The sequence below is a fragment of the Lampetra fluviatilis genome, chromosome 4, assembly GCF_964198595.1.
Source record: "Lampetra fluviatilis chromosome 4, kcLamFluv1.1, whole genome shotgun sequence".
Taxonomy (NCBI): domain Eukaryota; kingdom Metazoa; phylum Chordata; class Hyperoartia; order Petromyzontiformes; family Petromyzontidae; genus Lampetra; species Lampetra fluviatilis.
Window position 1 is genome coordinate 25383116 of NC_136278.1, and position 25535 is coordinate 25408650.

At 43.4% G+C, this 25535-nt stretch overlaps 1 protein-coding gene across 8 annotated transcripts in view; it reads left to right on the forward strand.

Annotated features, from left to right (window-relative positions):
* Positions 1 to 4617: 4617 nt before the first annotated feature.
* Positions 4618 to 25535, forward strand: part of LOC144931689 (PHD finger protein 20-like protein 1) — a 28767-nt gene continuing 7849 nt past the window's right edge. The window contains exons 1-16 of one of the 8 annotated variants that reach the window (XM_078855851.1): positions 4618 to 5011; positions 7559 to 7686; positions 8139 to 8319; positions 8548 to 8632; positions 9130 to 9218; positions 16265 to 16511; positions 17177 to 17278; positions 17687 to 17742; positions 18212 to 18275; positions 18439 to 18588; positions 19178 to 19327; positions 19681 to 19722; positions 20673 to 20774; positions 21841 to 22025; positions 24250 to 24349; positions 25095 to 25290. In XM_078855851.1, coding sequence (XP_078711977.1) covers positions 4997 to 5011; positions 7559 to 7686; positions 8139 to 8319; positions 8548 to 8632; positions 9130 to 9218; positions 16265 to 16511; positions 17177 to 17278; positions 17687 to 17742; positions 18212 to 18275; positions 18439 to 18588; positions 19178 to 19327; positions 19681 to 19722; positions 20673 to 20774; positions 21841 to 22025; positions 24250 to 24349; positions 25095 to 25290 — 1892 coding nt within the window. In that variant the 5' untranslated portion in view covers positions 4618 to 4996. The remainder of the gene's footprint in view (positions 5012 to 7558; positions 7687 to 8138; positions 8320 to 8547; positions 8633 to 9129; positions 9219 to 16264; positions 16512 to 17176; positions 17279 to 17686; positions 17743 to 18211; positions 18276 to 18438; positions 18589 to 19177; positions 19328 to 19680; positions 19723 to 20672; positions 20775 to 21840; positions 22026 to 24249; positions 24350 to 25094; positions 25291 to 25535) is intronic. The other 7 variants (XM_078855854.1, XM_078855853.1, XM_078855852.1 and 4 more) reach the window with 7 other exon arrangements.

A 25535-nucleotide genomic window follows, 5' to 3' on the forward strand; every position in this document is an offset into this window, starting at 1 on the left:
TCGCGAAAGCGTACATGATAAACAAATCACCCAAACAAATACAACTATTTTCTATATTTCCATTACTATCGTTTTTAGTATCGTTTGCTGTTAAAACTTGCTGACTCGCCCATACTGAACATCTGTGAAAATATTTTCATAGCTCATCAGATCCTTCCAGTCTAAATAAAGATTATGATTCTAAATGTGGAAGGAAAAACTCGGAGTACCCGGAGAAAAATCAATGCGACCACGTGGAGAGAGAGCCAGCAAACTCCACACATACATGGGTCAGGGTCAGGATCAAACTCACGGTCTCCTGTATACCTGGCGAGGTAGTTAACATCTCGCCACCGTGGCGCCCTAAATTACATTGTGGTGGGCAGATATTCGCGTCAGGAGGAGCGGAGTGTATCGCTGCTGTGATGATAACGATGCCCCTTTCGTATTTGTGAATCAGGCGTTGAGTCGTGCTCAGTTTCTAGGGTTCTGTTCTGGGTGACTACAGTCGCCACCCATTGTGCATCAGATATCTGCAACTGCCAAGGGTGGCACAGTTGGGTTTTTTACAATCGGGTTTAATTGTCTTTTTATATTAAAGCCGATCATCTGAGATTGGGAGAAATCCGGTTTAATTGGTTCTAATTGCAGAACCGCACTTCTCAACGATGGGCTTCATCCAGAGCCGGCCCAGCCACTAAGCGACCCTTGCAATTGCAAAGGGCCCCGTGGCCAGCAGAGGGCCCCCTAGAGTCACTGCTAGCTAGTGGGTGAAAAAAATCATACATCAAAGGGGCCTCCAACCAAATTTTGCTTAGGGCCCCCAAAGGTCTAGGGCCGGTTCTGGCTTCATCCATTCCAAGCTAAGGAACTCACTGGCGCCCACGATTGTGGAGGAGAAGCTCGTGTTCATCACGACAAACCTGCCCGCCGCATTCTACGACTACCCCGTGCCCGATGGCCCCGAGTACGATAGCAGCACCGACGAGGAAGCAGCCTACGCCTATCAGAGTTTCGTATTCATTAAACCAGGTTTTGATTTAGTAGTAGGTTTTTACCCTTTTAAACTGGTACAAAACTGACACCTTTATTCAAGACATCATGTCTGCAATAACCACAACACAAGTAGTCAAAAAAGCAAACAAAAAGAAACAACTCTGATAATGATAATAATATGCACTGTCCTTGAAGTTGATTGGTCCACACCCGAGACGGCTTTCTTTAGAGCCTAGTCCCCATTGGTGTTGGACCAGATGACAGGTTTTAATTCCCCGAAATCGGGTTTAATTGTATTAAAGAAAAAGCCGATGCCTGCCGCTAAAAAAATCGGGGTTTTTCCACCCACGGCAACTGCTGGCACGGTTTGTGCCGATGCGGTTTAGGGATGCCCAACACATTCCTGCGGAGGGAGCTGGTAGGAACGTTGGGTTGCTCGGTCAATGGGCAGGGTCAACGGCGGCGTGGTGTATTCCGCAAATATGCCCGATTGTGAGGGCGGGCACAAGCCGGCGTGAGTAGGTTTAACGTTGAGTTTTATAAGGGCACCATGGGGTGACCAGCCCCTCCCCACCCAGCCCCACCCCTCCCACCCCCCACCCAGCCCCTCTCCACCATCCCCACCCAGCCCCTCCCCACCCTCCCCTCCCCACCCAGCCCCACCCTCCCCTCGCCACCCAGCCCCTCCCTCCCCACCCAGCCCCTCCCTGCACGACGGACACAATAATCCCCTGTGGGCTGGTGTAACCAGGAGGTTCCTACCAGTATAAGCTTCGCTGCTTTGTGAAGCCAGGCGGTGGGGGGTGGTCCTCTTTGAGAGGTGAAAGTAACACGCACCTAGGGGGGGGGGGGGGGTAATACATTTGTGACGATGTGTGACGAGGGGGGGTTTGAGAAATGTGGCGTCACATCTAAATGCGCAACTTTTAATAAATATAAACAACACGTTCTACTTAATTAAATATACTTTTTAATAAATGTTTTCTCCTACAACATCAGAGTGCAGCGCCACATTAAATACGCACTACAATGACAATATTTTAAAGCGATTTGAAGCATGTTTTTTTTTGGGGGGGGGGTAGAGCTTTGTGACGTCATATTTTAGGGGGGGTCTGACTTTTTGTGATGCCGTGTGACGAAGGGGGGGGGGGGGTCAAAAACCGTCCAAAATTGCGTGACGTCATTTATGGACGGCCCCTTACGTATTAAGCTCTTTTTCACAATTATCCAGTAGGGCGGGTAAGGGAGTTACAACAGCAAATACAAAAAAAACAATGCAGTGAAAAACAGAGAAAATGGTAAGCAAGTCACTTAAAACTAAGATATATATTTTTTACGTATCATGTAAAGCCCACTGAATAACAGTATTAGCTTCTTTTTCAGAAGCGACCTGGCCACAAATGATTGCTCAGCGAAGTGGCTTATCACGTGCAAATCTACTGCAGCCAAACAATATAATATAAACACATAACAATCATAAGAATCCCACTATCCAAGATTAAAAGACAAATTATGACACGAATAAATGACTACCATGGAATAAAATAACACAACCTTTGAATGGAATAGGCTGAACACAAACATAGCACTGCTCTGAATAGAATGAAACGGCATTTGTTTACACGAAACATTACCCATCTGTTACTCGATGCAATGGAAAATTGGTTTAGGAGGGCGGGACTGCCTGATTCCACACAATTGGCTGATTTCACTCGAAAAAGCGGCATTTCAACGTTTATTTGTCAACAAAAATGTAATGCACGCAACACATCTTCATGTTATATGTATACCGTACTTGCAATTACACTGATAAATAAATAATAACACGTGATTTAGATCATTTACGGTGGTTAATAACAGCATTCAAAGTTACAGTAAATTGTTTTGGGCAGGACATGATATTGCTCCTTCACATACTTTCCAATTGTGCTATCTACAGTTTAACACATAGGCTTCCGCGACCAATATTATCCACAATATAGGTTCTTGGGGTTAGATCGCATAATATAAATGTGTCGTTAAATTTTTAATGTTATGGGTTTTCTCTCCAACACACCGGTGTGCTGTACTAGTAACGAATTTGCATGCTTTGTTTACGTTGCAAACGTTACTAATTGTCTGTGTCGGGTGGTGGCGGGTTTAACGACACATTTATATGTACACGATCTAACCCAAACTAACCTCTATTATGTGCTATCTACATCAGGTTATCGTATGATGAACTAAACATCCACTCGGATATCCCGAAAAGCATTGCAACCCTTCGTGTTAGAGAATGGTCCACGGAAGTAGATACCACAAAACTGCTGTCCCTATTGACATCCCGTAAAGTAACTTCTGATCCACACAGCAGTGGGGCAGCCTATTTTGCGAGGTCATTGTTGACTGGGATGAGACCATCAACTCACTAACTCAATTACCCAGGGCGCCCTTGGCAAAGAGACGATGTTGCGTGTTGTTTCAATGGGTGGATTTCATAAGCCGCGGGGCAGTGGTGGCGCAGAGCCTGATTGATCGCACAAATGTCGCGAAATTCCCATCCCGTGCCTCCCAGGAGAATGCAGTAGGGTACAGCTAAATGTTGGCTCTACCTGCTCCGTATGTATGGGATAGTGTTTCCCCCCTCGTACGCGTGGGTTTTCTCCGGGTGCTCAGCTTTCCTATCCCACGTAAACACCAATGAATTGGCCGGTAACACCTTGACATATATATATAGGACGCCAGAGCTCAAGCAATTGTTGACGCCGCCTCGTCGCGTAGCTTTGCCGTCCTGCTTGTCCGCGATTTATCGCGCATCTTTGGGTGTTTGGAGTGAGCGAGCGAACCACACCAACTTTGAGAACCCGAATTTAATATCAAAGTTGCCAAAACTCAGCGGATCTGATCCACATCAATACACACCAGCCCCCAAAACCCAGCCACTTCACCAAGTGACCGAACGTGAGTACCCCACTCCTCCCAAACAATCACGCAAGCGAAATTCAATACCCCACGGCCGCCACCGCTGGCTGGCTGGGTTTTGTGGGACAATAGTGGCTCGGCGAAAATAAAAAAATAAAAAACACGGAGGCGAGCGGTCAACGTGTCTGTCTGTGCCTTTATAGGTGCTCGCTAACAGCACTTGCCCCTATAGTTTGTTAAGGCTATACGGGGGGTCTTTATCTTATCTTTGTGTTGTGTGCTGTGGTGTGGCATGTAGGGAGCGGTGGTGTAGCGGTTAGCGCCACGAACCCTGCTACCCGGGTTCGATTCCCGCTCACGGCCACCAAACACCCAGTGACGATTTTTCTGAACCGGTCCTTGGCCTCCCCTAGGTCGACTCAGCCTCAAATGAGTAGCTGGTGTGGTGTGTAAAAACATCGCCACTGGGGGAGACAAAAGCGGCCGGGCGTGGGGTTGGCCACTCACCCCCTCGTGTACCGTTCGGGCCTTCATAGGTGTTCGTTAACAGCACTTGCCCCTCCAGTCTGTCAAGGCTATACGGGGGATCTTTGTCTTTGTTGTTGTGGTGGTGCGTGTGTGCGGTGTATTCTGGCGCGACAGACAGAGGCGATTGCCGGCATCTGTCGGGGCGACTCGACGTGCCCGCGCTCTAGCGCCTTCGCTGCTCGCACCGAGGTCGTGGTTTCGTGCCCCCTCGCGGTCACGTGGTGCCGGCGGAGAGTTGTGGGCTGCTCCACGCGCCTTATTTACCTTCGCCGCTTTCTCGCGGCAACGTTAGCAACTTAAACGCGTACAAAGTCGTCGGCGCGCTCCCCCCCTCCCACCCCTTTTTTTTATTTTGTTGTTCAAACGTCACATCGCAATTCAATGCAAGAAAGAAGAGCGACGAGACGCACGCTTTTTTGGACACGAGGCTGCTGAGCTCGACTTCCCACCCCCCCCCTCACCCCCCGATTTCACGCGGGGACCACCCCCCCCTCCTCCCGCCGGGGCTGGCTAGACAAGACCGAGGCTGCGGCCTGGAGGGCCCGGGCCGCGTCTCGAGCTTTTTTTTGTTTCCTTCGCGCACAGCTCGGTCATGGCGAGCGTGGAGGTGAGAGAAGCGGCGGCGGAGTGGGGGGTGGGGCAAGTCAGTTTTGTTTTGTTTTTGGTTCGTCGCTGTGCGTGGCTGCAAGAGTGCAGAGCGGGAGGTGAAGGAGGGGGGTGGAGTGCGCGCCCTCCCGTGGCCATTACTCGAGATTTTGCGCGTCAGCCGCCGTGCTTGTTGTTGGAAGTTTTGAGATGAGTTTGTTAGCGGCTCTTAACTCGCAATTGTTCCGTCAGGAGGTCGGGCAACTTGCAATGTGTCCGCCCCGTCGTCAGGGCTGTTTGATTCGGACTCGAACGACGCTTGTCACTGCGGGGTTGGTGACGGGGTGTGGAGGAGAGGGCAGCCAGGGACCGGTTTCTGATGTACCGTAGTAACATTGTCCTGTATAACATTAAATAACCTTTTGTTATTCGCGTCATTCTTACAGCGCAAGGCTATCACGGATGTGCAATGATTCACAGCGCAGTGTCGTTGTGTGTGTGTGGTTTATTTTAAATGATGATCTAAACACGTGGTGGTTTGCGGTGGTGGTGGTGGTGGCGCACTGCATACAACCAGCTGAGAGAGATTCTCGGGCACGGTCAACTGCAGTGGAGAGTGGACATTGAACCGTGCCTGACCAGCGTGGTGAAGTATGGTCAGACTTAATCCAGCAGTTGGTTTGATGCAGGGTTGTAAAATATTTAAAGATGCAACAGGCGGGATGGAAGTGGCCTTTTTTAGTCGGCAGGTCCCGTTTTTTTTTACTAAATTCCGTTCATTATTTCGGCGGGGTTTTTTTCGTGTGTTTGCATCGTGAAATTCCTTGCCTACAATAAATCAATTACAGTACATTGTTTCGATTTAAAGCTTTCGTGACTGCAGGGATTCATCTTTTTGGTTCTTTCGGTAAAGTCACGTAGAAGGGAAGTAATAAAATAATAAAAATGAAACATAATAAAATACAATTCTCACGACGTTTCGGCCACAACGCAAGCAGCCGTCCTTAGGTGAAGAACAAGGCTGCTTGCGTTGTGACCGAAACGTCGTGAGAATTGTATTGTTTTATTTTCATTATTTTATTATTTCCCTTCTACTTGACTTTACCGAAAGAACCAAGAAGATACAGTACATCGTGTCAAACATATCTCTGTGGCACAGACATTAATTGTGAGAGCCCCAGATACAATCGCACCAGAAATGCTGCGAAATTGTTTTTATATATAAAATACCTTCGACTTGTTTTGGAAACTTGGGGTTCACAACCGATTGCAACATCATTAAGTGTATATGCGTATCGCAATTACAATGAAAACGTCTTTCTGTTATTGAAATAGCCGTATGATGCGCAACCTTTTAGGGAAATTTATTACAGCTGCAGTAATTCGCCACTTACAAATTTAGTGTTTGGCTGCTTACTATTTTCTCTGCCGGTTGGTTGGCAGTGGTTTGTGTACGCGGGGCAACTTTTACCCGGCCATGTGAATGTGGAACTTCCACCACTGGCTCAAGGCTGTAAACGGGGAAACCACTGCACTTTGAGTACGATGACTTTAAGATACATAGGCTATTGTTGTATTACATAATTCAAAAACTGGCAGTGTCTTAAGGCCGAAAGCGCCCAACTTTTCGTCACATGTACGATGTACTAATGCTCATTTTCTTGGTGGGAGGAATCACGCAACTTGTAGCCTGTTTCCTGTATTAACATAAATTGGGACAACACTTAAGTTTAATTGTGAAATAAAACGTCTTTCATGTGTTTTTTTATATTTAGACAGCCTGCAGACTGTATAATCCGATTAATCCATCATGCCTATTTGATGCCACTCGTGCTCTAAGCTGATCACACTAACGCCGCTAGGGTTAACACACGTGCACGCCAGGCGTTCACTCGTCTTGAACGCGTGGTGGCACAAACCACGAAGTCAAAACATGCGACGAGGAAACACGTGACACATGCCTGCTTATCACAGCCGCGCAGCCTGAGACCATAAACCAAACCAATAACAGTAATTGCACTCCATTACCACGTTCGGTTTGTTATAAACAAATAAATTTAACAGTAATTTTTGTGTATCATCAAAATACAAAGGTGTTCACGTCCTTAGTAGAGTCGTGTCCCTTGTCATCAGAGTGATATAATGGATTAGCACATGTTAGCCGATACATATTTAAAATGTCTACTACAGTTCATATAACCTTGTTTACTCGTTATCAGGTGTATGCTAATATTAGGCTGCAATCTCACACAAGGTTTGATACCGAAATGTCCTCTCAAGAGAAGACTGGACAAAATGAAAATCTAAACCACAATGGGATAATGAGGTCATAAACTACTGTGTAGCCTCTTCTTGGTTCTTTCGGTAAAGTCATGTAGAATGGAAAAAATAAAATAATAAAAATAAAACAATAAAATAATTCTCACGACGTTTCGGCCACAACGCAAGCAGCCGTCCTCAGGTGAAGAACTGGTCTGTCGAGAAGACAGAGTATGAATGCCTTATAAACATTTCCCCACTAGGAGTTTTATTAAATTGTGTATTCTGGCCTTATGTCTATGCTGGCCAGGAAGCAGACAAGATGGGGAAGATGGGGGACAAGATCGGTGAGAAATATAACAAGAAATTGCCCCATCGGTTGGGAATAGCTTATGAGGTGGGGGCAAGGCTGGAGGCCCAAGACTATCTGCTTAAGTGGTGAGTTTGCTCCAGCATTCCGTGTCAAGTCACTCCTGTACACTATATCACCACCCCCACGGGTTGTGATATGCAATAATGTTATTGTTGGTAACTAAACATCAATATCTAAGTACAGAAATCTGTGATTGCTAATTAAGCAGTCTTCATTAAAAAAGCTGAAGCTAAATGGAGGTTTCTCAATAAACAAGACATTACTGGTACTACTGCATAAGTTTCAACAGTTATACTGTATCGCTCTGCAATGTGTTTTCAAGTTGCATTATTTGGGATGTCTGACGTTCCACTCCACATGTTGGGAGTTTTTGTATACCATCAGCTTTTTTTCAGTTCAGATTTATTCAGATGCCAAACAACACATGGATGTAACTCAGAAACATTGAAGAGCAATAGAAATCTATCCGTGGTGTACAGAATTCCGTCTAACACTGTCGAACCCTTGATATCCACAGGTACCCTTCCCGCATTGAGAAAGTAGACCCAGACGAGGGTAAGATTTTGATCCACTTTGAGCGTTGGAACCACCGTTACGATGAGTGGATTGACTGCAACAGCCCGCGGCTGAGACCGCTACAGCGAACCTCGCTCCGTCGCGAAGGCCTTAAGCAGGAGGAGCCAACTGTTGGGGCAGTGGTACGTTCCTGCCTGGCTATGACGTTTACGTACAGATTTACTTTACATACAAAAAAAATTCAAGTTATTAGCATGCTTGTAAACCAGTGGATTGTTTTGCTTGTTGAATTGTAGTGCATTTTATGTGTATGAGTTTAACTTTTAATATCTAGTACATTTATTTACTAAATAAAAAAAACACCTCGATTTGGGTGCAAATGTTTAGATTTGTGTATTTTGATGTTTTAGCCATTTAAGGTCGGGGATGAGGTGCTGGCTAGGTGGATTGACTGCAGATACTACCCAGCGAAAATCGTCACGATCAACAAAGAAGGTAAGACAATCACATCACCTGTATAAAGAGAACATTTTCAAAAATGTTTGCATCTGGTTTTCAATAAAAAAAATAGATAGGAAATTTTAAATAGTTCCATGACAACATTACATGTAAATAAACTTGAAATTATAATGTTGAATTGAAATGTAATTGTGTTGAAATTATCAATTGTTACATTTTGTATCTAGAGCCAAAGTGATGTATGCTATGCAGATATCTATAGAAATAGTTTAAGCAATCTTGATTTGCAGCTTTCGTGACTGCAGGAATCCATACTCTCTGGTTCTTTCGGTAAAGTCACGTAGGTAGAATTTTTTGTTAAAATAATAATTGTAATAACATTTTTTTTTATGATATTGTTTCTACCTACGTGACTTTACCGAAAGAACCAGAGAGTATAGTTTAAGCAATGTTTGCTGTAAATTTAAGTTAAAAAAACATAGCATGCATTGAAATTATGTGGCAGCTATATTAATGTTATGTTTTTGTTTCAGATACTTACAGTGTGCGATTTTATGATGGATTTGTGAAAGACGTGAAAAGCATAAATGTGAAAGAGATGCCAGAGGATTTGAAAAACCAGGTATGCATCGCTTTGTTTTTACAATGATTTATTGTTTCAAATGATACTGCAAAACCCATAGCTTATGAAAATTATGCCTAAAAGGTCTACAATTATATATAACTAGGGATTGTTCGGGGGCGCCTTTGGCGCCCCCTCAACCATTTATGGCCTTCAGCCAGGAAAGTCACGAAAAAATTGCACACGAACGACGCATTCGCGCAAACACCAGATCCTCCGTGATGAAGTTTTAAAATGAAACATCTTTGAATTGTATTATGTTTGGAATTAGATAATTTATTTCTTCATTAAAAGCTTATATCATTTTACATCTGGAAGACTTAATTGAAAACGACATTTCGCGTGAATTTTCTCTCGTCGTTAAGTAAGATGGCCTTGCTGGGGGTTCGATTCGATGCGGACTTTCACCTGTTTGGGATTGCGGGATCGAGATCAGGCAACATAGATCTGGCCTACGAGAAGACCGCTGTCTGCAGATTGATTCCAACGTAATCGACCGTCTGTCCCTGCGCCTCCGTCGTTCATGCAGGGGGCGTATAGGTTTGCAGCGCCCCCTACATGAAAACGACGGAAAGTGCAGCGTTCATCACAGATAGATCAAGTTGTACGCTTATATAAGAGAATATGTACATAGAGATTTAGGTTTCAAGAGTACATTAGATAGAGTATCTCAGTTAACATAAGGCTTGTGTAACTCTGCAAGTTATAGATGATTTAAATATATGGTAAAGGCCTCGCCATCTGCTAGGGTTTGGTTCTTGAAAAATCTGTACAAAAGTAGAATTTGCGAATGTATATACTATGTTTATATGGAAAAAATGGGGTTAGGCTTCCATGTCCGACTGAACGTACGGGAGAACATTAAAATATTCATAACATTAATCCCTTACTGTACACATTGTACTAAAATACAATTAGATACAAAAACACATCAATAAATTGTGCTGTAAAATTTGAAGTTTTATTCACCTTGAACGACAATGGGGGTGTGATGATACTACTATGGCAGTCGTTGGTGCACTTGCCGCCGCACTTTCCATAATTGCCTTGTCATTTTTCTTTAAAATATCTGACTGTTGACTCGTTTACCGTATAAATAGCAGCCAACAGCATTGTTAACACGAGCATGTTTATCTAAAAACCCTACTTTTTGAGCCAGACTCATAACTTTCATGTTCTGCCTTTTTTTCTTGCTCTCACGAACTCCACTCACTTGACGCTTAGACGCCATGATCGAAATTACAAAAACAAAATGCAAATAATGCATAAATAGCACAAAAGGCAACGGGCACTTGAAGAGTAAAATCTTCGGCGTGTGGATCGTGGCACAAGCCACTACTGTACTGGGCAAGTACAGTAGCCCTCCGTGATGATGCGATGTTGCCAAATCGCGAATAGTCCAAGGAAAAAATACACGAAAATTATAAACTGATATACAAATATAAAATCGCGAACAATCGAATTTTGCTGAAGAAAAATCCGCGAATGAAGAGGTTTTACTGACATTCAAATATGTTCTCACAAATGCTATGATTATGAAGGTATACCAAAGTTATGAATGAATACATAAACTCCGAAACGGGGGTAAAATGCATTAAAATATCAGATTTGGTGACTTGGAAAAGTAGGTAAAAGATGAGATGATCAGATAAATGGTAAGTTTAGCATCATTAGCATTGGAGTGAAGAATGATAGTTGATCATCTATTACAGTTCACAGCCTTTTGCATAAATGATTACTTTTGCAAATGTACAAGGACAAGCACAGCTTATAACATTTTTATTGTTATGATTCTCATGGACAAACTCTGGATTGTCTGAAGTCTCATCAACATATTCAACACATTCGGTGATCACATCCTGGTGTGATGCGAGTGGCGCTTCAATATCAATTTAACTCTAAGAAATGCCTAGAGGAGGAAAATGGTAAAATGGACATTACCACTTGACATAATCAAGTGACAAGGCTAGTAATTGTTAATTCAATAAAAGTGGATGGAAGGGTTAAACAATTTATCTGAAACCACAAAAGGCACATTGAGGAACAAAAGACTTGCAAAGAAATGGACACGCTGTACAAAACGTTGAATACACAACTCTTATGGAAAGATTAGGAAAGGAATGAGAAAATACATTGGAGAACACAACACAAAAATAATTGAAAGATGCCACAAAAAGCAGACAAAAGGACGTTTCTCGAGCAATTTACAATCCGTAGCCCTTGGAGAAGGATGGAACAATAACACTTGATAAAGATTTAATCTTTAAATCTGTCGAGAATTGTTTTCAGATCTCTAATGCAAAACTTAATATGTGCCTGGAATCAAACAAGATCTCACACTTTCAAGTAAGCAATGCCCTTCAAAGGATGAACAAATGAAATCTCCTGGGAAGATGGTGTCACTGTGGACATCGTTGGGATTAAATGTTGGAACACAATTATTGGATCTTTTCACTAAATGTTTACACAGAAGTAAATAGCTAAATTATAGAAAGATGCCTCAATCATTTGATGCAATACATTTTATTAAACCGACTTGAATAATTACAGATCCATTAGTCCCATATTGCACGTATATAAATTGTTTCTTAAGATCATTGGTAACAGAATAAAACATGGTAGAGGCTTAACCGACCATGTGAGAAAGCAGGCTTCATGAAAACTTTCTGTACTCCTGATCACATCCATCCTATTACACGGAGACACAAAAAATAACTCATGGATTGGAAAATATATGCACGTCAAACATATTATGGACAAACATTTCATGATGACTGTTATGTAAGTTTTCTTGGGCAGGGCACTTTGCTAGACGGGATGAAGGACAGTGGTCGAGATTGATGGATTGGCAGCAAAAGGAGAGAACATCTATAAGGATGTCCACCATGAATTAGCTCGTGTAGGAGCCCATCTGGATTGTTGCATCACAAAACCATGAAAGATGGTGACAACTTGGGAAAGCCTTCATTAGGCAGTGGATAGATGAAAGCTGATGATATATGACATCTGTACAACTGTTTTTTTGTATAAACCGCTTGTAACATTAGTAATATATTTACTCTGTCTAGTGTGGTACAATTGCAATGGTTAGTGTATGTGATGCATGCGTATTACTCTTTTGTTCTTTCGGTAAAGTCACGTATAAAGATAAAATAATAAATTAAATACTAGCATACGACGTTTCGATTGCAACACAAGCAATCATCATCAGGTCTAAATGAAATAGAAACACAAATCTAGTATACTTAGAAATGTAATACTTAGAAATGTAATGTAATGCAAGTATACTAGATTTGTGTTTCTATTTCATTTATACCTGATGATGATGATTGCTTGTGTTGCAATCGAAACGTCGTATGCTAGTATTTAATTTATTATTTTATCTTTATACGTGACTTTACCGAAAGAACCAAAGAGTAATTCCTGCAGTCACCAAAGCTCCAAATTAAGTTTATGTATGCGTATATTTATGGAACCTCCATTACTTTGTTATTTGGAATTAACACGTTAAAATTAAAATTCCATGCACTTTCCACTGCTACACCAAAGCATGAACTGACAATTGACACTGATGGAAAATGTTTTGGCACCATTACACTCGTTTTTGCTGTTTGAGCATTTAAATAATTACGTCTTTGAACGTAAATATATTAATTAACTTTGAAAATGTGATAATGTCACTCATTTTCTTTAATAGAAAATTGAACAAAATAATATTTTGCAACGAATAGCTGAAGAAGGAAAAAAAAGCAACCTCACTTTATTAAATAAATATTTTACGGTGCGTTTGTGGCTTTGCACTCTGCTTAAGTGGTCTTAGTGCTGCAACGATTATTGGAATACATCGATTCATTGTATATTAAAAAGACCGCTTCTTTAACAAACGATGCATTTGCATCCTTTTGAAAATGGCAGACACCAGACATCCCAGTCTCCAAAATGTTGGAAACTCGCCACAGGGCACGTCTATCATGATTTGGTAATGCGTGATGACATCACCAATCCCCCCCTCGGATCTGATGTCACATGTATTATAAGTAACCGTATAGTGTTAGCATTATATTCTTATTTTTGGTTCTTTCGGTAAAGTCAAGTAGAAGGGAAATAATAAAATAAAAAAATATGAAACAAAAATTCTCACGACGTTTCGACTGCAACACGACGTTTCGATTGCTTGTGTTGCAGTCGAAACGTCGTGATAATTTGTTATTGTTTTATATTTTTATTATTTTATTATTTCCCTTCTACGTGACTTTACCGAAAGAACCAAGAATATGAATCCCTGCAGTCACGAAAGCTTTAACTCACTATATTATTCTTTATCGTGTCCGATTTGAGCCAGATGCATGGATTTTCTGCAAATTATATAAAAACAATCAGTATGGATTGGACTTTTTTTCTCATAAAACAAGCTAATTATTGATTTGATTAAATGATCGAAGCAGAATCAACGTTCATGAAAAAGTAAACAGCTGGTATGTGCAGCTCAATTTGTTATAATTCCTGTTTTAATATATTAACTGGAGAAGTTGGTGCGGTTCAGTTCCTTGTGTCAGTACAGTACCTACTCAAATTAATATCTTGAAAACTTCCTATTTTACATATTGGGGTGATGTCATTAGCACACATCAATCTAAGGCACTGGGATTCAACAGAGTAACTGCAAATAATAAAATATTAAAAATAAAACATAATAAAATAATTCTCACGACGTTTCGGCCACAACGCAAGCAGCCGTCCTGCGTTGTGGCCGAAACGTCGTGATAATTATTTTATTATGTTTTATTTTTATTATTTTATTATTTCCCTTCTACGTGACTTTACCGAAATAACCAAGAAGATGAATCCCTGCAGTCATGAAAGCTTTAAATCGAAATTTAACTGCAAATACTTAGGAAGAAACTCCTTCCCACAGTCACAATAAGACTAATGTCCTCACTCATTCACGTGTTGTCGCGTGGTGGGGAGCTTGTGTGACAGCTCGTTGTGCGGGGTATTTTTTTTTCCCCATGGAGCTAGAGCAGAGTGCTGAAGGCCTTAACAACATGTGCAGGGCATGCTGATTTCGTACACTCTCAACACATGCACAGACCCAGTGCAATGGAACGTGCCGTATTGCAGAAATGTAACTGCGTATAACTTGACGTACGTGAACACATTTGTAGCAAAACGTTTGCCTAGAGCTACAGGATTTTTGAACCTACGAAATGCTTAATTTAAAACAATACCATTGTGTGATTTGTCCGTTTGAAAATTAAATACACAGGGTGGTCCATATGTCTTGTGACTCCCGTTGAATTCTCTAAATCTTAAAGTGTTTGTATACCAATGGGTGTCGACACAAATGAAAAGGCAAAGGGAAAAAAATGTTAGGGGTCAAATAATTGGGGGGGGGGTCATAAGGACCTCTGGACCACCCTGTAGAATGCAATGGCACTTTAGAAAAATCTCAACGATTGTTAACGTTTTTATATATTTTTTATATTTGACAAGCACAATTGTCTGTTATTATACAGTACAGCAGTGTGCGCATTGGTGGTTACATTAAGATGATTGGGAAAGCGCCAGTGTTCTCTACTTAGCCCATCATTGTGATGAAGAACCCCCCACCCCACCAACATAGATTCGCTTCTCTTCCATCATAGGTAGAAAAGATTACTAATGTTTTAAAGGGCATCTGGCTGCTGGCAAGCCCAATTCTGGGAGGGGCTGTGGGTTATTTGGCTCTAATGCGAGCTATTGATCCTGTTGCATACGTTATTTAGCGACAGAAACTGGTGAAACCGCTTCGGCCGTCGGGCGGTGGCTGTAAGCAGACTACTAATCGCAGGGAGCCCGTGTGCGCTGTTTGCCGGTCCTCATCTCAACGTCGGGTGGAGGAGGGGAGGGAAGGTGTTGTGGTTGTTGATCCTCCTCCAGTTCCGTGCCAGTGCCTTCACGTGGCGTTAAGGTGGTGGTGGTGGATGGCACAACGCGTGCGCGAGGCTGCATTGTAAAACCCCGCATGAGCGATTTTGCGGTGCCTTTAAATAGCCTGCTGCGTTGCGCAGTGTACGAGAGTGAAATGCTCCCTCCTGCCGTCTTCCTTGTACTGTAACTGCAGGAGAGTCGCGAGAGCACACGGTGCTCCTAGCGAGCACTGTACGCTGCGTGTTTTGACAAGAGAGGGATTTTGACGGCAGAAGGCGCATCTTCGTGGAAACAATTTGGATTAGAGTAGCTCGTGTGCCCTCCTGTTAAATAATCGCAGTTCCACTGGAGTCGTCCTCCTGCTTAAAGTCCCCTGGGGTGAATATTGCCTGCGTTGCACACAGCACAGTGTGTGCCGGTGCTGCATTGCTGTATTTTTAGGTTTGCGACTGCGTGTGCCGTGTTAGAAACTGCATTATTTGATAACTGTGCTGTGTTGCTGCATCGCGGCGAAAGGCGTGCGAAGTATATGACACGTATGTCTTTCGGCTGCACAACTTTTTATTGTGTTTTGTCATTTCGGTAATGATAAAAACTGTGTGTGTGTGTATTGCAGTGCTAGTGTCATGCTGTGTTTTCATTAACATTACAGAATTGTGTGCAAATGATGATATGTAAATCAACTAGTATCACAACATTTGGCTGTCTATTGAATTGGATAATTTAACCTAACTGCTGTGTTGTGTCATGATACTGATGCCAGTCTGCCTAAGATAACAATCATTGACAGTATAAATACATTGGGAGTTGCAATGAGCATATATAGCCTGCATTTAATTGTAATTTTACGTGATATTAATTTTGCCTGTGTTAGTCGTAAGTTATCCATTGCTGCAAAACATTTCATTCACATCTGTGATTACATTGGGCTTTGTTATTAGAATCGCGGGGGGGTTAACTATTATACAATATATGCACCGAATGCATCGTAGTTTGTACTCTGGATTTTAAAAGATTTAATCCGTGCAAAAGCGGTAAGGGTAAAAGTCATCCACATCATGTTGAATTGTACTGAGCCACACAATTTCATCCGTCCCTCCGACCCCCACCCCCCACCGCCGCCGCCGCGGCTTCAGGACTGGACAGCTATCGTGAAGAGCACCGTAGAGGCACAAGCGTTGGAGCAGGCGGCCAACAAGTCCCGGGCACGTGCAGGGCACCACCAGGCAGTGCACCAACAGACGGGGCAGCAGGCTGCCCACGTTGAGGAGGAGGAGGAGGAGGGCGCTCGTAAGGGCAGGCGGAGCGACGCGGAGGAAGGCAGCGAAAGCGAGAAAGCGCTGCCCCAACCACAAAAGCAGCGCAGTGCTGAAGCTCGCCAACGTGAGGCTCACACTCCCTGGGCGTCACGTGCCCCCACTGCAGCATGCTTTAAGGCTACAAGCACTGACTCAAAAGGAGCAGTGCCGCACGCCACGCCGTTTGGGAGCAGTCGTGAGTGTTTGTGTTCGTGCGTGCAGGTGGATGTGCTTTTATGTTTGGTAATAATTAATGAAAACGTCTTTGTTCGTACGGGTAAGTGTGTGATGTAATATTATTGCAGCTTAGTTTCTTACTGGACGATATAATGCATTGCTTACAAATTATTAGAAATGTTGAATACAACTTAAATAATTTTCACATGTACTGTATATTCAGTAGAGATGGCAGTGAATCGTTTTTTACTGGTGGAAGAACCGGCTTATCAAGGAAGCTTTTCTTTTCTTGTGTTCATTCCTACCCATCCACATTCCTGATAAAGCGACCCTTGCTCTAATTTAAGCACAAATGCCCTGGGGGAAGAAAGGTTCACTGCCGATCAGCTTCTTATAGTTTTTATTTGTCATTGTGTTCATGTTATTGTTTCATACTTCGTCCTTAAAACTGCAAATTTGGTCTTTACTTTGGTTTAAAACCATTTTTCATCACGTTTACAACTTAACAAGGCACATTCAAAAATGTAAGTTATCGCAATGTCCAGTTTGTAAAATGTGTCGTCGCATTTTTAGCAGCGAGCCTTCTGCAGTCAAAGGTTATGGCAGCAAAGAAGAGAAAGTCAGCGTTCATGGGAGCCTTCCAGGCAAAGAGGGCACGGCTCAATCAGCTGACAGGTAGGCTGTGCTGTGTGGGAGGGCACTACGTTAATCCCCATTACCAAGCATTGACTAATGTCGATGCAAGTCTTTAACAACCATTTAGTTACGTTTTCCGTTGATATATTTGCACGTGACTAATTTCAAACAATAGGCGTTACTTACCTTTGCATTAAGAAGCTCACTTGGTAATTTTACATAGAGAGATACATGGAGATGTCTATTTTGTTGCATACAATGTATTGTTCATTTTCCGTCATGAAATGTGTAGTTATGACGAGTTTGTTTCAATAAGCACGTCTTGTGTTGTTGGCAAAGGTATAAAGTGCATTGTTCATATTATCACAACATTCCTCTAAAATTGCTTTTCTGGGATCAACATCCTGAATATACCATGGCTTAAAGTCGGTATGTGTTGTTTATCAGGAATTTTGGCTTCTAAACTTTCTCGGCGCCGAGATGCAGATGTCCAAGACTCCAAGGTAAAAAAAATAAGTCTGTTGCATCAATTGGTATGGTTGGTAGATGTGCTAATTACAAATAAAATACCATTACAACCACATGAATGAAATTGAAGTGTTTTCATGTTAAACTATGATATGATTTCTGTCATTTTGAATAATATATTTTAATAATAATCATAATAAAGTATCACTGCATCTTAAGCCCATTTTCAGGATGTTCTGTATTGTGAGTGTTGGGCAAGTTCTATCAAAGAGTGTTTGGTTTGTGGGAGGAAACCCAGAGAGAACCCAGAGAAAAACCCACACATACGAGGTGATAACACTCAAAGCTCTCCTCAGATTTATATTGCTGTACAGCCATTTCCTGGCTTGGATTCCAACATCTGATGAGATCTGGCCTGTTCGGGGTAATTGGGTCACGTAAAATTGAAAGTGTCGGTAAAAAAAATCGTTGTATATTATGGCTTTGCTTTTTGGGTGGTTGCAGGAGCGGCCATCGGAGGCTGTGGAGAACAAGGAAACCTCTCCACTGAACAGCACACAACCGAGTGGTGAGCTTGGCGATTCCTGCACTTAAAAAAACACAAATTTTGTAATTAAAGAAGAACATCCACAGCGTTTAGTGGCTATCGTTGGCATCCAACACTGGGTTAACGGTGAAAGTGCTCCTTGCATCTTGTAATGGATGCATGTATTGCATATGTTGTAATACAGGATTATCAGTTGAGAGTGCATCTGGCGTGACGCCAGGTGCCATCACAAGGCAGCACTCGCTTCGTCTGCGCCGATCGAGTCGGGCGTCGGCCGGCCTCGCCTCCCCCTCGTCCGACTCTTCCCACTCGCCACGCTCGAACCAGCACGCAGGTTGCCGCTGCCTTCACATGCCCCTTATTAGAGCACTCGGCCCACCTCGGCCAAGTTAGGGTTGTGTAAATCACATGAAAAAATGTTGTGGGCGGAGAAGTTACTGTAGGATTACAGAAAGTCAAGGACGTGTCATCGTTGTTTTCGAATCGTTGCGTATATAGCTTAAGAGTTTGTACTTCTGTCTGAGTTTATTTATGCTTTTTGTGTGTATGTGTGTGTACTTGGCACAGTATGTGTGCACCTTTGTGTAATGTGTGTATATATATGTGTGTTCACTTGTGCGGTATAACCTTCACCATGTGATGTCACCATCAACAGAAATCCAGGCTGCAGTCCTTAAATTGCAATTTTCTAAAAGCATTGTCTTGGTTAACACACGATCTGCATTGGGTGTCTCGAGGGGAAGACTTTAGACCAGATGGTGTGATACTTTTAGGGCAGATCTTTAGGGTCACGCTCAGTACTCTGCAGCAGCTGCGGAATCTTAACGGTAGGATAGGTGTTGGCGAGGTGTAGTGACGTCAGCGGCTTTGGCCAGGATGACATCTTGATCGTGAGTTGCGTGTGGGTTAATCTGATTCCCCAGGCTCTCCAGGTCAACTCTCCTCACCCGACAGGGGCCTCTCACCGGCTTCTGCCACCAGCGATTCGCCGGGCAGGCGGCGCCGCCCCTCTGCACTGTCAGAGTCGAGTGCCCACGACAGGACCCAGACTCGGACAGAAGGTACCTCGGCCGGTGGGTAGAGGCAGACGCGCTGCTTGCTGCCTTACGTCAGCGACAGTCAGCCATCGGGAATGCATTCTATCTACACTTTAGTCACATCATCGTGCACGCAGATAACGTTTACAAAAAAGAATTGGAATGCATTGGTTGTATTTCTCTAAAGATTTGTGATTGCGGATTTGTTTAATATTTTATAATTTTGTGATTGAGTTAAATGCACGTTATATAATTAGAACATAAATGTAATTTATTGAACACAAGTAATGTCTGATAATTTTTAGGCCAGACATTTTAAATACATCTTTGATAACCGTATACTAAGATTGTCAGTTATAGGATTGCCTCATTGTTCTCTTGGTTTCCAGATGCAAGTTCATCTTCGAAAAGTGAAATGCTGTCTGCAGATGGTAAGGTCATTATGTTGGGGCACCCCATTGTTGAACAGCCCGGCAGCACCCACAGCGATGAGTTACTGTTAGGTATATTCTCTACATACCTACAACGTCATACAGAGAAGACTTCTCTGGAAGGCTACCCTACCTGTACCTATAAAAGAGTTGGGGGGATTATTGCTTCTCCCTCTCTCCTTCGCCTATTTTATCTTCATTTGGCCCTGCAGTTTTTGGTATGTATGCCAGTTGGTTGCCTGTTTCTCTTGCATTATTTTGTCTTCCTCTTCTGCTGTGGAGAAGACATGCCCCTTTGGTAGTCCCCTTGGATGCAGCAGGCAGACACGTGGTATCTCCCAACTCTTAGCACTGCACGTGTGTATTGCTTTTTTGCCTCCGGACTTACGGCAGGCTTTGAAAGAACGACGCAACCGCGTGGCAGCTGCCTTGCGTTGGCCAGATTTTGGCGTAGATTTGGGGTCGGGTGGTGCCACTGTAGGGATGCCCCTTTGGCTGCTCATTGTGTGGGTGTCTACTCTGAAGCAGGCCTGGAATAGGCACCAGTGTAGACTGGAGAGCCCGCTTGTCTATGTATAGCTGGAGGTGGGGCGGCTTTCCAGAGAAGTTGCTGTCTTGCAAGGCCTCTTGGGGATACCTAAGAGGATTGGCTACGGGTGCTGCCAAGGCCTACACAATCTTTTTTTACACCTCCTATAGCTCACCTCTTTACCAATTGCTGTGAATAAAAAAAAACATAGTATTCAAGCCGTCTTAAAAGTATAATTCCTAGTATTAAACATTGTCAAACAGCACTTCTAACATTCTTCATCGAGGTATCCTGTAATGTTTGTGTTTTACGATTTATAGGTTTTTTATGGTTTTCAAAATTATCGCTGCATGTTAGTTCATGTAAGTATAATCGATTGAAATGCAGTGCACGCTCACGTACATACATTGTTATGTTTCAGCAAAGAGAAGAGAAAGGGACAGAAGCAAAGACAAGAAAGAGAAAGAGAAGGATGTGTCCAAATCGAAAAAGAAAAAGAAGAAAAAGAAAAAGACAAGAAAAGGTAATGACAAATTTCGGATTGTGTTTTCATCTCTACGGGTGATATATGGCTGACCTAGAAATGTCATATATCCAAGGCAACTCCTCAATGGTTGGTCTGTACAAGAAATGGGTCAGGTTTCAGCTCTGTAGCATGTTCTAACAAGTGAATTTTAGCTCACGCAGACTTTCAATGAATGTGTTTTTGGGTCGTACCGCGTGTTATTCCGCACGATGTCCATTATTTTGCGGCACCTGCTGGGAGATTTTTCAGGAACCAGATTGATGAAGCGCCCAGCACGCGAAGTGAAACGTCGGACATCGTGCCCAACAACACGCAGTACAACGGGAAAGCACATCGGAGAGCTGTGTTATGTTAAATGCTGAACATGGACTTCTACGTGAATTAAAGCAAGGGAGTTAATGGATAACTCTTATAATTAGTACTTTCACCAGGTCCCACTCATAAATTGATGGCCATTTGCTGCTAAATAAGTAAATCAATAAACTGAATTGCGGGGATGAGCATATATGTATGGATGTGTGTGTACAGGGTGTAGGACAAGCAGAAAATATAGTTGAAAAGGTGCCCTTCATGTCACTTTCAGACAGGGTGGGAAGTGTTGTGTTGCACAACGATTGGTCTCTTGGTGATATAAAGTGAAAGAGCAAAGCATAAAATAACTACAACACGACTGTGAACACCTTCCACATGTTCTTGGTTCTTTCGGTAAAGTCACGTAGAATGGAAATAATAAAATAATGAAAATAAAACATAATAAAATAATTCTCACGACTTTTCGGCCACAACGCAAGCAGCCGTCCTGTCTTCTGGACAGACCTGTTCTCCACCTGAGGACGGCTGCTTGCGTTGTCCGAAACGTCGTGAGAATTATTTTATTATGTAAAATTTTTATTATTTTATTATTTCCATTCTACGTGACTTTACTGAAAGAACCAAGAAGATGAATCCCTGCAGTCACGAAAGCTTTAAATCGAAACCTTCCACATGGTACATGAAAGCACAGAATTTTACACCAGGAACAAGCGTAGCATGTGCCAACATTGCGCGCTCGCGTGTGTTGCAGAGAGCACAGACGGTGCCTCGGTGGCGGATTCTGTGGACAGCCTGTCCCTGGGACTGGAGGAGACGTCGGGGAACGCAGACGACTCCCAGGACGAGGACGGAGCCGGTGGGGATGAGATCGTGCGCTGCTCCTGTGGCGTCAACGAGGAGACGGGGTTCATGATCCAGGTTGGGCTCTACTGGCAGGTGCCAAAAACTAGATTGGGAACGTCGCAGATTCAAAACAATTGGCCTCTATGCACATTGTGTCTGTGTTTAATGTTTGACACGGTATGTATGTTGAACTTCTTTCGCACCGTACGTAGCCAACAGTGCCAATCGGATGTGTGAACTGCTAATCGGTAATGGAACTGCATGCGTAATCTAGCGCGAACACCCATTTAAGTCTATAGTTTCTGATACATTACTCACAAATGTTGAGGTAAGAATTATCACCGTTTTATACAAAACTGCTCCCATTTTCTCTCAGAATAGCCCTCAACTAATTGATTCGTCTGCGTGTGTGTGATTTGTTTTTAACACTAAGAATGTTTGCTTGTTGTTGATGTCGCACTCCCTCAGAAGGGCATGTGATTTGCTCACATATTGTTGTGTGGGTAGGTCTTATAATTAATAGTATAATTAATCATTCTCATTGTCTAGGGCAGGGGCGGGGAACATTTTTCTGCCAAGGGCCATTTGGATATTTGTAACATCATTCGCGTGCCATACAAAATTATCAGCTTAAAAATTAGTTATATTTGGTCAAACATTTTATTAACTCACCCCTAATGTGATGGCTGGAACTGCTTCTCTTTGGTGAGGCGTGTGATGTTAGCTGGTATTGATGATGTTGCTACTCGCAACTGCTTTTCCAGGTTTGCTCCTAGATTTATTGAATTTCGAGTCTCGCCTGCGGTTGCCTTGGCAGGGCCAGACCCAAATGATTTTGCGGGCCTCGTACGGCCCGCGGGCCGCACGTTCCTCACCCCTGGTTTAGGGGTATATTATGTTTATCAATTATAATGTCTCATATCTAGGGTGCATAGACCTTGCCAGCAGGATACAGCCTTAGAATAGTTACATAATACATGGACTAAAAACAAGTAACACTCCAGCACCAAGACACTTCCAATCTAAGTGTTTTAATAATGTCAGAGTATCAACCATTATCTCAGAATAACATCCAGCACTATTGTTACAGCAATTCAACAATACTAAAGAAAAAACGCGCCCAACATACACGTGATGGAGGCAAGATATTTGTGTCAGAGTTGTATGAAGCCGAGGCTCCAGTATGTCATTCAGCGAGATGGTTCATTCAAGGGTGAAAGGTGAGATTTGGTGACGTTATAAGTATAGCAGAGACCTGTCAGCATGGCCAGATCTCCTCCTCCTCTCTCAGTGCGAAAATATCTTCTTTGCACCAGCACAGAAATCTGTCTGCTGCTGCTCACAAGGACCGCAATCGCCCGATATGGCTGTAGCTGGCCGCTCTGGCCCCACCTGTGCCGATGGACAGCCGTTTGCACGGCTCCCCAGCTTGCAGTTGCCTTTTGGTGTTGCTCCCGGCGTTATTTCCTTGGTGACACTCGGTTAAACACCTTTCACCCGATGACAGGCCAAGTTGGCTTTGAGATCGATACGTCCAAAACAACATCAACCTCATATGATTTGAATCGCAGTGTTGCGGACATTGACATTGTTCCGCACTCTTTAGTAAGCGTACCAATGAAGTTTAAATAGGAATTTTGGTCTTTATCCCCCCAGAATTATTTGTTAAACTTTGACCTATCCTGGTGCCAACACCAAGCGTTAAGGTTATTCCCTCGTTTAAAAAAAACACTCGTATAAGGTGAGCTGAAGGTGAACCCACCAGACGTGAAGTCGCCGCATGTAGTTGTAAATAGGAGATGCCCGCACGCCTAATGGTCACTGCCTGCCACAAGGAACAAACATGAGATTACATGGATGCGAATTCAAATTAGGTATACTCCAAATAATTATTTTTTTAACTATTTTATTCTAGCAGATGAAGGCCCACTGAGCTATATAGGTTTTTTTCAGAAGCGACCCGGCCACAAATTATAGCTAAACGAAGTGAGTTATCATGTGGACATGTATAGCAGCAAAATTATCTAAACGCATGATTCTAAATGTGGAGGGAAAAACCGGAGGACCCGGAGAAAAATCCACGTGACCACGGGATGAACAATGAACATGCAAACTCCAAATATACAGCAGATATCTGGGTCAGAATCAAAACCACGACCTCCTGTATACCAGGTGAGAGAGTTAAAATCTGGCCACCACGAGATATGAAAAGACAACCATCACAATGCAATATCTGGAAAAGCCACACGTAAAAGAATATTACACTTTATAAGTGTTGGGTAGAGATTGCTGTGACCCTAATCTGCTCTCTTGTCAGTGTGAGATGTGCAGTTGCTGGCAGCACAGTGTCTGCATGGGATTCACGGAGGAGAACATCCCTGACCGATATTCATGCCATGTGTGCCAGGACCCTCCGGGTAAGTCTGGCTCTTCTTCAGTGCTCTTTGCTCATTAGTGGCAGTCTACCTCTTGAACCCATCTCTCGATCACGCCTGCTTCACTAATAACCTCTCGCCTTCATTAGCGAGTATCCCCTCCATCCCTCTCATGTTCCACATGCAACACTTACATCACCTGTTGACCCTGTTTATTGTTGTTTTATTGATTATTTTTTTATCAAATGTCTTGCAGACTTAGAGCACCTACGTTAAACTACAGTTTAAATACTTTCTTAACCTTTCGGTGGGGAGAAAAATAACAACAAATTACTGTATAACACTCAACCTTGGGTTATACCATTAAGATCCTTGAGGTAATTTGCATTTTACGGGAGTGAATGCAGCACACAATATGAACTTTTGTTGGTTCCCATCAGGATTTAATCACAGCCTTGTGATTGGTCAACATTTGAAACATTACCTCTATACATATATTTGGAATAAGCACGTTGCACATCTTCCCCTAACGGCAGTCATGCCCGCCCCCTTTGAGGTTGGTGCTGCACATTCCTTGTGCCACACAGGGACTGCTACAACTGTGGTGTTCCCTTGTGCTAGACTGGCAGGACTTTTGGCATGGTTGAGATGAGCCGAGGTGCTAGAGCTGCCGAGGCATTTATCCTCGTAACGTAGTCTCACCGCCGTAATGGCCTTCATCCTTGTGCAACGTGTGGCCGTGCCGCCGTAACGATGACATCTCTGGGTTGGTGGTGGTGCGGGGCAGGCCAGCGCTGGAGCGCACGGTTCGCGTTCGAGCGCGACTGGCTGGTGGAAGGCCGTCTTCAGTCCTTCTCCTTCGCACGCGACAGCTACTGGAGCCGCCACGCGGCCAGCTTTGCGGCGCTGCAGCGCCTGCTGGCCGACATGCACCGCGTGCACGAGGTCATCCACGGCCTCAAGCTCAAGATCCACATTGCCAAGTGAGCGAGCACAGCACACACCCATCCGACCCTCCGTGTTCGATAGCCCCGAATAAGTGTTTCTTAACCTGGCGTGCACGCACCTCCCGGGGGTGCGAGACATGCCAGATTTTTCTCGAAGGTTAGTCATCGAAACACATATTAAGCGCGGGCACGTAAGTATTACTACTTGGTTTCAACAAACCTATGTATTTACTAACGTACTTGTTTTAATGCTTGAGAACCAAAGGGGGGGGGTGCAAGGC